This window comes from Microchirus variegatus (assembly GCF_963457635.1).
Source record: "Microchirus variegatus genome assembly, chromosome: 18".
In the NCBI taxonomy this organism is placed as follows: Eukaryota; Metazoa; Chordata; class Actinopteri; order Pleuronectiformes; family Soleidae; genus Microchirus; species Microchirus variegatus.
Genome location: NC_139819.1, coordinates 19,933,421 through 19,947,381, shown reverse-complemented (window position 1 = coordinate 19,947,381; position 13,961 = coordinate 19,933,421). Strand labels below are relative to the sequence as shown.

Here is a 13,961-nt window from a genome sequence, read left to right as displayed (position 1 = left end):
ACTCTGATAAAGGAATTAATCAGGCCATTATGTTTTCCTCCTATTTTATCATGAGGACGCAGTAATTGAATAAACCAACCTCACTTGTCTTCATAGTCATTCTGTCTCACAGCATACTTTACTGCTACAAGAGTAATAGGGCTTGCTTTTGTTGATTAGCTGATCATGATGTGAGGATGTCAGGCTAATTTCATATTCAAAAAAAGGGGGGGGGGAGGTCATTCTGATTGGAGTAATCAGGGCCAGTTGTTCTCCAAGTGTAATCACAAAACCACATTATTAGTTACGCAGTGGGAGTACATTACATTCTTAGCATTAATCTCATTGATAGAAGGAAAGAAGTATTCAACTGCTTGATTTGACTCTTGCTGTCAATTATACTTTAATTAATTAAAATGTGTGTAATCCATAGTCTGACAGCGATCATAAATCTTCAGTGTTTGGTCACTGACACGGCTCTCTCAGGCTCAGTAGGAGAACCGTTTAGTTCACCAAGGTAACCAAGAATTAGCTGAAACAATGACGACAGCAGCTTCCATGTAAAATGAGGGAAACATAATAACAGATAATTGTCCTAGTAAAAACTAGGACCGGTCCAATACTGGTCAAAATCACTGGATCAGATATTGGACAGATACAACTGTAAAATCTGATACATTCCATTGCCTTTTAAATTGAGTGACTGATTTACGTTGTGTGGCTTTAATTGCTTTGCTTGTGTTCTTTGGGAGTTGATAAACGTGTTCTTGACTGGAGTCCAAAACTCGCTTAAACAATCTCTTTGTAAATGAAAGCAGTGTGCATTGGGACCACCCTGTTTGGGTTTTAATTGTGGTAGTAGATCATCTCTTTCCCTGATAATTACCTCAGCTATCATTACTCCTATAACAACAATCAATTGTTCCTGGTTGCTTTGACAGGGATAATGAAACCTTTATTATCCTCTCTGAACCTCTTGAGTAGCTTGGAAACTCTCAAATAAAGTCACTTTGCACAATCTACTGTGATTTACACTCAAACCTCCAGATCCCAGAGAAAATGAAAGCCAGGAAAATCCCTCATCAGTCTACATCATCAGCTTCAACTGATTAACATGTTTATAAGATGTTATCTTTGAACATTTATTAAATTAAATTACTTGTTTGAGTCATAAGTTGAGCTATATTTACAGCATGTCAACTTTAATGGGTTTTAAATCATTTGGGTTTTTCAAAGCTCCAAAGCAGACACTGAATAGTAGATTTGCTGGGATGTACAATCCAATAAGGGTGTTGTTTTCCTGTTGTTGCTGTAAGGTTAGCTGTATTGATTCCCTCCATGTCTCAGCTAATTTACCACTGTTTGTTATTCACTTGCTCTATAAGGAGTCTTCTTGGCACTCAGTAGGACAACAGGAGTAGCTCGGAGCACAACATGACAGGGAGCATGGAGCCCTTAAATATATTTTATAAATGGAGACACATGTTTAATTACCAAAAGAGTCATGATTCAAGACATCTTTTTGGTCTTGAGTCCTGGGACTTGGTCTGGTGTTTGTGATGCCACAGAGAGTCGTAATTTTAACTCGAGGAAGAAGGTCAGAAGATGATCTCAGGGTTCAGAAAGACAAGGATAAATATAAGGATTTCATTAATAGCTTGTCATCTTATGTTAAAACAACTGAAATGGGAAGAGTTAATACTGCTCGAGATCTGCTGGGGCCCGTTTCACAAAACTAGGATAAGGGATTAAGCCGGGCTATGTTGCTTAACCTGGCTTAATTTATCCGTGATCCGGTTTCTCAAAAGCAGGAGAGCAGGATATGTTATGACATAAGTTACCATGGAGATTTATCCTGTGGCGTTAGCCTGGTCTGGAGCAGGCTAAGTTCCAGGATTTATTAAATCTCATCCCTCATCTCAGCCAGCAGTCACTATAAATGGAAACTAATAGTTATTCCACTGCCCACTACACTATGTTTTCACATTGAACTATACCCACAATCATGATCTTAACATTTGTAATCATTGATTACAATAATTTATTGAAAATTATTAAGAATAATTGTATATTTATACACACAATAGAAATATAAAAACACATCAAAGAGTAGCACAATGTTATTAAGGATACATCAAAGCAAGTAAATCAGCTCCTTTCAAAACTGAACTCTGTCTCTACAGACAGAAAGCACCAATTCAAAGCATATTATAGAACAGAAGAATAAATGCACATTCAAAGGTCTGTATATAACACAGAGCCCACATGTCTGCACATTGGAATGAATGCAGGACAAATCCATACACAAATGAAAAGACAAATGAATGGATGTCTCGTAGCAAGCTTGTATGCATACAGTATACAACACAAACATCATAAGAGGCCAAATATTAATGCATATTACATATTAACTGAAATAGATGGCAGGATTGTCCCAGTCCATGTGTGATGGCACTCGATAGCCCTCTCCTTCCTCAGGCAGGACACACTGAAGGGCAGCACAGATAATGTGTGTGTAGGCATCCTGTAGGTAAAATAATGTATGCTTGTGCATTGTTAAGTATTAGTCAGGGCACATGTGAATTGTGCTACAACACTCAAATGCAACTGCTTTGTCCAGTGTAATTGTGATGTCCACATTAAGTACAATTAAAAAAGAAGAAAAATATCACCATTCTGCAGGATGTTCTTGTATTTAATTTTGACTTATACTGCCATGTCTGCTTTGGCCCAGTCATCTTTAATTACACATTACACATATTTACACATTTTCACTCACAATTTCAACTCATTATCAGAGTACAACTACGTTTTCGGAGATGTTAAATAACTTTTTGGATCGTAAATGTGACGGTTTCGGCGGAGGAATGAACTTGTATTTCCGCACTACTTACACACATTCAGTCGGTCGCCTTTTCTCGTTGGTTAATTATCGTGGCCGTGTTTCTTTTCTTTTTGATTTGGTCTTTCACTTCCTCGTACGCCTCCATGAGGATTTCAGCCTCCAAGGACGAAAAGAACGCCACAGTTGTCATGGTGAATCTGAGAATCTGCGATCGACAGCAAGGTCTATTTGAGGAAGCTGTGTAGACACACTTATCCAGGATTGGTTTCACCTGGCTTGATGAATCCGTGTCCGATCATCCTGGCTCGGTCTTTGTGTAACCAACTGAGCCTGGACGCCCGTGTTTTTGATTAGTTGAACCAGGCTCAGTCATTCATCCTGGATATCTGAATCCTACTTTAGTGAAACGGGCCCCTGATATCTAAAAAAGATCCAAAACATGTTTGTGTTGCAGTCAGGATGTGAGTTATAATGACAAGGCTTTAGGATGGAGATGTGAGAGTGATATTGAACTTCGCATCTATCAAAGAAATCAAATAACCATGTAAACTAACCAGGTTCACTACACTGTGTTGACTCTATCTCCAGAGCAGGAAATCAGTGTCTCATCACCTTATCGACTACGACCTGACTCTCAGTGAAGCCTTGGTAAATAAAAGGTTGGATTCACCTCCGCGTGCTGAAGCTAAATGTTTGGTACCTTTTCTCAAATGCTCTGAGTATAAACACTTGATTTGAAATAGTGAAAACACATCCAGCACAATGTAATTGAAAATTGTGTTAAGCGTGGTTTTGTTTTTGACACATTTTTTATTGCCACCACCGCAACAACTGTTTTGCTGCTCAGTTGATTGGCTGCCTGCATGGCTTTCACACACCTGTACGGTGTCAGCTGATGTGATTTTGAGCAGCTCCAATACAGAGTTGGTGTTCTGTAAAACAGCTGGCAGATTACAGTCAGTAGTATTGGCACAAACTGGAGCACTTTATCTCAGTTTTACATCATAAATGGAGTGTGGACAAGGAAACTGTACACAAACTCTGGCGTGAGTCAGAGCCGGAGGTACAACTTCTGCAGTCATGTGAGCAACGCTAGCAACTGAACATTCTCTTTACATATTGTAAACTAATAATTGCTTTCATTTTTTTTGGATTGGTCCAGTAATTATTTTCTCATCAATCCCTGGGTAAACAAACATAAAATGGCTGAAAAATGCTTATTACAATAGTCTAAAATAATCCTTTAATTGCTTGTTTTATGAGCAGCCAGACATTGTTTAACAAAAAGAGATCACAATTAAGCAACTGAAATGTTTGCCTTTATGAATCCGTTGTTAGAGCAGTTGGATGAAATGGCATGTTCTGTTGTCCAGTTTAACCATGTGTTTTTTTTATTTTTGTAATGTTTTTACAAAACGGCTCCATATTGCAGAGGAATAGACTCTATCGTGGTGTGTGTTTCACTTTCCTTATTTGCCAGCAAATTCCTGGACTCCTGAAGAAAGATTGAAATGACTTCATCCATCAAAATTGTTATTCATTCATTTTCCCTTGATTGACTATTGTTTTATTCCTAATTCTAGCAATCATAAGACGAGATCAGTCAATAGACATCCTATTGGTTATAACATTAATTTAGTTCAGCTCACACTGCAGTCAGATTTAGTTTGCATCCCCATCAACACATGGGAGACGTTCAGATGATTTCCAAAGGCTCACCTTCCCATCAACCTCCTTGATCAGACTAATTATCCTTCTGGTGTCTTTCTTTATCTCCCCATCACCTTTCAAACACTCAGTCATGTTGGAGTACCCAGTCTGCCATTTTAAATTATTAGTTACCTGCCAGGGGCGCTCGCACTTATGCAAATGAGCAGAACAAAATGAAAGGTGAGGAAGATATAAAGCAACGTCTCCTGTTAGCCCATCACTGAGGGAGGAGGAGGGGGAGGAACTTGATGGCCTAATCGTTGGCTCTGATTATCTTCTCATTACAATCAGACAGGAGCCACTCCAAGAAGAGGGGAATGGGTAATTATGCTCAAATCTCCCTTGACTAGAACAGAGGATATTAAGCAGGGCCGTGTGCTTGCATCCAATCCTTCTGTAGTCATCCGCTCTGCAGCCACTTTTCATTATGAATAGTTGAATTAGCAAACGACAAAACTCGAAGCTCATTGGTTACTGTTTGGTGACAAATGATCATCTTGTGGCAACAGCTAATATTTTGAAATAGTTTGTGGGTGTAGGCAGCAGATATCTGTGTTCTGTTCACCGTGTAGAATCAGATAACGAGCAACGTGAGAATTCAGAAACTCTACAAAACCTAGTTTATCCCATCTTTAATTATCTGCTCATGTAAAAGAAGCTGAATTCTGTTACATTTTGGTCAGAATGCTCTGCTTCCAGAGCTGAAACAATTACTTGATGAATCGATTATTAGTCAATTACTAAATTAATCATTAACTATTTTAGTAATAGATTAATCGGTTTGAAGCTTTTTTTTCATTATTAAAACAACATTTCTGATTGTTTTAGCTAATTAAATGTGAATATTATATATCTTCTTCGTTTCTTTGCTCCATAAAACAAAGAAATCATTCAAACTCCATCATTTTGGTTTGTGGACAAAACAATACATTCGAGTACATGATCATTTCCAGGTTTGACAAACACTAACGTTTTCTGATATTTCATGGACCAAACGATTACTTCATTAATCGTGAAAGTAATGGACCGAGCTCCGTTAGCTCCTTTTAGCGCTGTTAGCGTGCCTACAGTCGAACTGGAGCAGTTTCATTAAAGGAAAAGAGCAGCGCTACAAATAACCAGTGTACCTGTGTACTGCGTATGTGTGCCTCTGTTAACGTTACTTTAGCGACTCCTTTTAACAATCGGGAGTCACGTCAGGCGTGTCTTTTTCCGGTCAGTCGTCATGGAAACGCATCATGTGTTAACGTTGACACAGTTAAACGCTGTTAACGCGTTAACGTTTGACAGCACTAACAAAAACACAATTTTTCAAAATGTCAGAGCGACTGAAACACGTTAATGACTACATTTGAACTGACCTATAATTTTTTCCTGGCAAATGGCTGCCAGGGGGATATGGGGAATAAAACTACATATATGGTGGAAGCAAAAACTGTGTGGACGGCTAGAAAAAGCAGAAATCCCAAATGTTAAAGCAAAGTTTATAAAGTTTATTTTTTCTTTCCTCACAGCTCAGAAGCAACCGCCTGCCAACCACTTAAGACTGATGAGGGGAAAGCAGTCGACAGCAGGTTGGATGCAGTCAACAGAAATGGCTGCATGAAAGAAAAAGGACGCAAACACCACAGTCATCGCAGGGTCAGTCGGTGAGTCAGTCTAAATCACTTACCTTCAAAGATGCTGCATCGTAGGCAAGCCTTAAGCCCAATTTATACTCCTGCGTAAAGTGCTCTACGTAGGTTACGGAGACCCCTCTACATCACCGGAGAGCCTGTCGGAGAGCCTCTCTGTTGTCTCCGGCTGCACAAAATATTTTTTAAGTGTCCAACACTCATTCAAGGGACAACGGAGAAGGCAAGGGCTGCGATTGGTCCTCAGGACAGGCCGTATAATGTGGCCTTTTTTTTGTAGATTGTTTTGTAGATTATACAGCTGATGATAGAGTCATTTAACAGAAGATCTGAAGAAAAAAAAAATGATGAATGACTTGAATTCTTGTGTGACAAATGTAAACAGTCTTATCAGGTCAGGCCCGCTGGAGAAACACAAAGATGTTGTGGGGATTCCACACTGTGTAGCTCAGATCCTCTCAACTTGAATGAAAAGCTCTTTCATACTTTCATACACCATGGTTAGTTTGCAGTTGTCTTATTCTCAGATGGTGAAGAGAGATTTTCTTAAAGGTGAAGTAAGTAGTTTATAGTGCCATCTAGAGGAGAGGCTGAAATTTACAACAAAGAACTGCTCCTCTGCTCACCCCCTCCCTTCCCTGAGCGCTACGGTATACTCAGCCGGTCAAATGTCGTCCTCGTCGTCTTTCTCCGTGTCAGCAGATGAGGTTTGTGAGGCGAGGGAGAGGGCTCTTCCTGTCGTGCTGTCACTTCATCTGCCTTGACTCACCTACTCTAATTCCCTCATGCACTTCACTTGGTGATCATCAGTAATCACTCACACCTGCCCTTGATTCCCTCTTCCTCTATATAGTGTTCCCAGTCCCACAGTCATGTGCCAGTGTGTCTTTTAGCACCACCAAAGAAAACCTTGTGTCCAAGTCTGTCATGCTCAGTTAGCTCAAATACTTTCTTCTCAAGTATTTTCTACTTTGAGGATGAAGTGTCCCTGATATTTTATATGTAGATTATATAAAGAGTCTGGAACCTTCTGTATCGTCTCCGGTCTCTTGCATTTGGGTCCAAGCAGTGTAATCGCCTTCCCTAACATTGGGCCACTATTATGGTTTTGGTTCAATGCTAGATATAAAAATCAGTATTACGTACCAAAACAACAGTCTATATTCGTCAAACAGGAAGAGTGTGAATGAGTGAATGGTTTAAATTTGAGTGATAATAATAATTTAGAAAATATGTTATATAAATTCAGTTCATATTATCCAAGCAAACATTCAGATTTTAAGGGTGGAGTGGATGGATGGATGGATGGATGGACAGCCGTGGCAGGCAGATGGGCTTTCAAACAGGGAAAGCTCATTTCAGACCCACTTATTTATACATACACACTTTTATTAATGAAAAGTAAATAGGAAGCAGAGCTTCCCTTGCTTGCACCTCTGAGCAATCACCTCTGATATACAGACAACCCACACACAATCACATCTTAATGATGGACCATAGCTGTATATATAAAGTGCATCACAAATAAACACCATTCACTAGTACAACAAAAAGCAGACCTGTGTCTGGTAGTTTGTTCACATGCAATAGATGCCACCACAATGTTTATCATCACCTTTTACCACAAGATCAGCAGGGGTAAGAGGGTTTTACAGCAAATACATGAAATACAAGGAAGAAAAGAAGAGACGCATGAAAACAAAATGTTTTGGGTTTTTTTGTCCATTTAGTAAGAAATGATGGGAGTAACAACGTTTAAGTATAACGCCGTTATTTTTTCAGTAACGGAGTAATCTAATGAATTACTTTTCCTATCTTTACTGAGAATGTAAAGTGGTGCATTACTTGAGTTACTACATGAATGGGTTGAATGAAGCGCAGCGCTGTCAGGCTTTCTGACAGCCACACATCACGTCCTTTGTGCCCTTAAATGCAAAATGTGAATTTTATTTTCAATATTTATTTTTTATATATTTTTATTGCTATGCCTGTTGAAATCTATTCGAATAAGTTTAAGTTGAATTTTATACCAAATGTTCTAAAATACTATATATCATGTGTTTATTCTTCATTCAGTTATTATACACATCTTTGACATTATATAGGATGTAATAGCATTATAGAACATTAAAAAATAATGTCAATTACTTTGCTGAGTAAATTATTATTTTTACAATGTGGTAACTGAGTTACTAACTCAATTACTTTTTGGGAGAAGTCATTTGTAACTATAAATAATTACTTTTTTTAAAGTAAGATGCCCAACACTGCTTCTGAGATAGGATTATTTTCCTAATTCTTTGTTGCGAATACAAAGAAGTGCTCATAGTGCTGATAACTGAGAGAAATCTTCACTGTTTAGAAAGGCATTTGTTCTTGTAATAGTCTAACAGCAGCAGCAGCAGCACAGCCAACACTAATTTTACTTTGAAACCACATGGCACCTACACCTTTCAGCTATAAGAGCAGCTGATCAAACGTCGGGGGGCGATTTATGTTTTTGCTGGTGGGTTCTCATCCTCGTGCTTGCATGATTGTTGCTATTTTGACACGTGCACATTCGTCTCATAGTAAAAGACATTAGATCAATTAACAGCAGCGGCCGCAATGAACGCACGCACGCACACGGACGCGAGGTCTTTCACAAAAACAGTCTACACACTGGTGATGCATACGAGGATTGTAATGTTAACTATGCAACCCTAACGCAAAAGACTCAGATGAAGAAAAAAGAAAAAGGAAAAACAAAATCTACAACCCAACACTGCAGCCTGGCTTGAACAGCATAGCTACCGTAACGCCTATAAGTTTTTAGGTAATAACAGCCTACCAACTCAACAGGAACTTCACTCAATAATTAATCAAAAGCTGATATTAATGATATTGTCAGTGATCACAACTGGCTTTAATGACACAATGTAGGTTAAATCTAAAGTGTTACTAACTACACACAAGGAAATAAATAATCATAACCACCAAAACTACAGCAAAAAGGCTCAAATAAACACAAATCATGGACCAAATCCACAATTCAAAACCATTCCGACACATCCTTTAAAACATAGTACCACAGTAGGTAGTACTGTGGTACAGCCTTGGTCCATTGTGGACCGCAGATAGGTTTTCAGACATTACAATGCAACCTGTTGATAGGTAGTGGTCATTAACAAATCAATGACAAGCATAGGCTGGCACATGTGAGTACTCGACAATCTCCGTGGGTGCTCGGCAATATCCGGGAGCACCCGCGGAATCGGCGATATTTCTTTATTCTTAGACAAGGGATTCTCTTTCGTGATTGGTCATTTCTATGGACACGGAAGTGACGTCACCTACAATTCCATTTACGGCACATAGTACTGTCGTAATTCAGCTCTGAGAGTGACACTTCAGATTCAGTGCTACACTTCGCTGAAAGTGTGAGTAAGACGCTTGATAACTAACTTTTAAGTGCAACTTTCAGCGAATAATTTTTTTACTCATAAATCTACTCTTAGCAGTGTTCTTAGGAGTAATTCTAAGACGCTTGATAAATACGGGCCCAGGTGTAGGTAATAAGAACTGGCAAACACTGCCCACTTCCTATTTAAGAACTCCATCTGATCCTGATTGTACTAAAACTAATGCTGTGAAAACAAACAGAAGCCAGTGTTCAGGGTGACGTCACATGTACTTATTTATGGTATGCATGCATGATTGCAAAAGGGCGAGAAAAGTAAGACACTCTTGAAGAAAATAGGCTGTGTTCAGCTTTGTGTGTCTTCTCATCTGATCTGTCCCCGGATCCCTTTTCCATACCATTGTTGCACATCACCATTCCCAGAGAAACTGGCAATTGACTGCTCTTTCATCCTGCCTTTCATTCTTGCCACCTCATCAAAACACACTGTTTCTGCTGGCAAGAAAACCAAAATGCAAATGATTGCCTTGTGCTCTTTTTTTCTTTTTCTTTTTTTTTACAAAGCCGGAATGGCAGAGGTGTTAATGAGTGACAAAGCATTCTCATTACCAGCAGAGGGTACTTGGGCCTGGTCTGTCTCATCAGCCCTAATGCATTTCAGTTCTTAATGCTCCCAAACTGCCGACTACACAGAGCGGAGCCATTTGTTATACCGTGACAGTCCTCTGCATCCAAAGAAACAGGAGTCACCAGAGCTCTGCGGTCAGTTTGTCACTGTCTGGATCAGTTCTCATCACACTCACTTGTGCACATGACCGACTGCCTGTGCAACGTGGATCTACATTTCCTCCAATTTTACTCCTCTATTCGTATGAGAGTGGTTTTAAAAAGGGTCGTGTACTGTATGTCTGGTTTTTGGAAGAGCTCAGACAAATCTAAAATTATGATCCTGGATATTTAAAATATTGTTCAGAAAATCCGGCTAATCTTTAATGCTTAATTTCTGGTATTGTTGAAACCACGTCACACTCTGTTGTTTCTTAAGTTGTTTTCAGGCCTTTCAATTTGTATGTATGGAAAAGCAGCTGGAGATTGTCTGGCTCTGATATTATCGCCCAATAGTAGCCTGATTGCAGGTGATGTCTGTAAATTTCCATTTCTGGATCCCCGCACCACATCACACGCGCGAGTATAAAGAAGGTTTTAATCAACACAAGCTTATGAACCACGCCCGTTCCTGTCAAATTAAAACTCATGCACTGAATCAAAAATGTTTACAGCCTTAAACATATGGTAATTAACAGTGTTGTTGTTCCAATGTTAAAATGGTTAATGTACTGCAATTGACATTAAATATTTGTGTTGCAGTTAAATAAATCTTTTAAAGATGTATAACCAGACTCCAGACTTCTTTGACCAGAATTGTAAGTCCGGATGAGAACTGGGCCATAGATGGTAAGCACGTTACATTAACCTAAAACTTAACCTAATATAGACTTTAAGAGAATTAATCATTAAGCAAGTACTTTTAATACTTAAAGTACATTTAAAATCAGGTACTTTTTACTTTTACTTAACTAGGGTTGTCATTTTGGTACTTCTGCTTTTACTAAAGTAAATATTTCTATGGTTATTTGTACTTTTACTTAAGTATTGAGATTCAGTACTTCCTCCACCACTGATGGCAGCTCAAGTAATTCGCAATTAGCGTATTTTTGCATATTTCTTCTTCACGCTGCAACACCCTACATACTTGCTCACCCTTCTCGTGAATTTCAGTCAGCGTGCACTTGAAAGATAATTTCAGTCCATCTGTGGCCTGTGGCTGTTTAAAGGACTTCATCTCCTTTTTTTCCACATAAGTAATTTTCAAAGAGCAAATGAAGTGGACAGTAATGACGCTGGTCAAAATATTGGACTTTAGAAGTTTCTTTTCTCTATAAATAGAAACCCATGCTGTCAGAAGAGAACAGGCAAGAAAATCTGACTCTAGTGTTTTTGGCCTCTGATACCACAAGTATGTATGCAATATTTTTTTTGACCTCCATTTTTATTTTCATATAGATAATGATGTATCCTCTCATTTCTGTTCCTTTGCCTTGAGACGCGAGATCTGTTAGTGTTTTTCTTGTTTAGTCAGTTCTTGTTAGTTTATGTTTAAAATCACTTTAAGCTCATGTCACAGTTTGGTGTTGGGTTTGTTTTCACTTCCCCTTTTATTTTGGTAACGTTCATGTCTTCCTGACACGCTGGCACTTCATCTGCCTTGACACACCTCCCCTTAATTCCCTCACCTGGTGATCCTCAGTAATCACTCACACCTGCCCTTGATTCCCTCTTCCCTGACATCAATAGCAATATCTCATTAATTGACTTGCAATAAAGAATTCTTTAGTCAGTCCACAAATTCTGCTGTGTAACAAGAAAGAACTTTAAGTCTAATAAATTTCCTGATGTGCATTAACTGATTACCTTTGGCTTACAGGCTCTGACAATCCAGTCTTTTCACAATAAAACACCTATACTATAAAGTGTGTTTGAGCTTTAAAGATATCGAGGCATAAAGTCTCATCCAGCACAGATTTGAACAAAATGGAACCAAATCATGAATTTTAAAGGCAATCAGCTGCACACATGCATTACTGAAGGACTCTGTAACACTGGATGGGAAATAACACACATCTCCCTCTTTGAGTAAAGCCACATTTTGGTGAAAGCCACTGGCATGTGATCTACTTTGTGCGTTTTATCAGTCTGGATAGAATTTCGTCAGCCTGTTGTGATAGGATCATCTCATGTGGGACATTTGGTTCACAGATAATCTTACTTGTGATGGTTCTGAAAGGGAATCGGGATGCGTTTCTGTGCTGTTGAGCGGTGCCAGTGGTGAGTCATGTGGATTATTTGATTCCATCCTTTCTTTTAGGGTTATTTGTTTGTAAATTATTTTTGGGAGGAAATCAGTTCAGACCAGACCGGTCTTTTTAGCGTGAGTTTGACACTTAGAGGAAACCCAGTAAACAAGCTTCTTTCTCTCAATAACAGGAGGTGTGAAAACAGTCATTCTGAGCAATTTCTCACTCTGATGTTTATTTAACTTGTGGGCATTTTTAGTAATTTATGTCATTTATGTTTTATAACTTTAGTCATTTATGTGTTGCATTAAAGCGTTGATTTGGCCAATGTGTGTCAAGTTCATCAACACAGAATGGTTGATGACTGTTTTTTAACATTTAACTCTCAGGGGAACATGCTTGGCATTGGGCAGTTCTGGCTCTTGTTGCTGGAGGCGAAGCAGAGCAGAGTCTGCCATCAACAAATTCATACTACAAGTTGTTTAATTGATGGCACTGTGGTGTCCTGTGTTTTTGCTTGCACCCTGGCAAAAAAAAAAACACCAGCAACAGAAAGAAAGGTCTTTTCCGAGAGATCTGTTTTTAGCTAAATACATACATGTGTTTTGATTGGCTCGTGCCTGTGTTGGAATACTTGCATAACATGATTGGAGTGCCCGGCGCTCGCAATGGTCCCACAATGCAGTTCAGTGACGTTAGATGATGTGCCATTCAAAGTGAATGAAAAACATTGAATTTGTCTGCACCCAATACTAGTGTGAGTCCCCCCTTTAGATGTCCTAATTTGTCCGTCGGATGCTTTGGATACAACATATACAGAATGTACTACTACTACTACAAAATGTTTATCGAAATATAAATATTGATATACTTTAACCACACACGGAATCCAAATACAGAAAAATTTGGCAACTGTTATGATTTAGCTATTATGATAATAATAATAAAAATGTGAGGAAGGTGCAGGTGAGATCGTGACAGCAACTCTTGTATTGATTTGGTCATAGCAACCCTTGAGAGTCTAACTTTCTAATTCAAGGCTATTCAACTTAAGGCGGCCTATTACAATGAAGAGGAGGATGAAAGGACTGTGTTCACGAATGTCGGCTATTGCCCCAAAAATGCAGTCCCTTCACTGCCTCATACATCAGTCAACGACTTGCTGACATGCTGACGTTAGCTGACCACACTGACCTTCTTTCAGTCAGGCCAACTCAAAGGGTCTGTCATTTGAGAGATGAGATTATCACCTTGTTTGCACTAAGAGCCAACTATGGCAATCGTACCTGATTATTATTGGTACTGTTACTTATATTTTTGCAAAAATAGCCTATGGTTGCCATTGCAGCTTAATGTTGTTTATATTGTTACCTCTAATTTTGTAAGAGCCAATTGTGACTGTTATACCTAAATGTTGGTGGTTTTGTTACTTACCTTTTTAGTTACTTACTGTAACTGTAACCTTTGTGCAGGATACTCAAATTGTATTGTACCTGAATGTTGGTGGTTTTGTTACTTACCTTTTTAGCAAAAAACTA

The 13,961-nt window shown here is 38.8% G+C and overlaps 1 protein-coding gene across 1 annotated transcript in view; it reads left to right on the top strand.

Annotated features, from left to right (window-relative positions):
• srrm4 (serine/arginine repetitive matrix 4) overlaps positions 1-13,961 on the top strand; it is a gene marked incomplete at both ends in the record, with an annotated part of 69,831 nt that overhangs the window by 37,536 nt on the left and 18,334 nt on the right. The window contains one exon of the mRNA XM_083904654.1: positions 6,049-6,183. Coding sequence (XP_083760780.1) covers positions 6,049-6,183 — 135 coding nt within the window. The remainder of the gene's footprint in view (positions 1-6,048; positions 6,184-13,961) is intronic.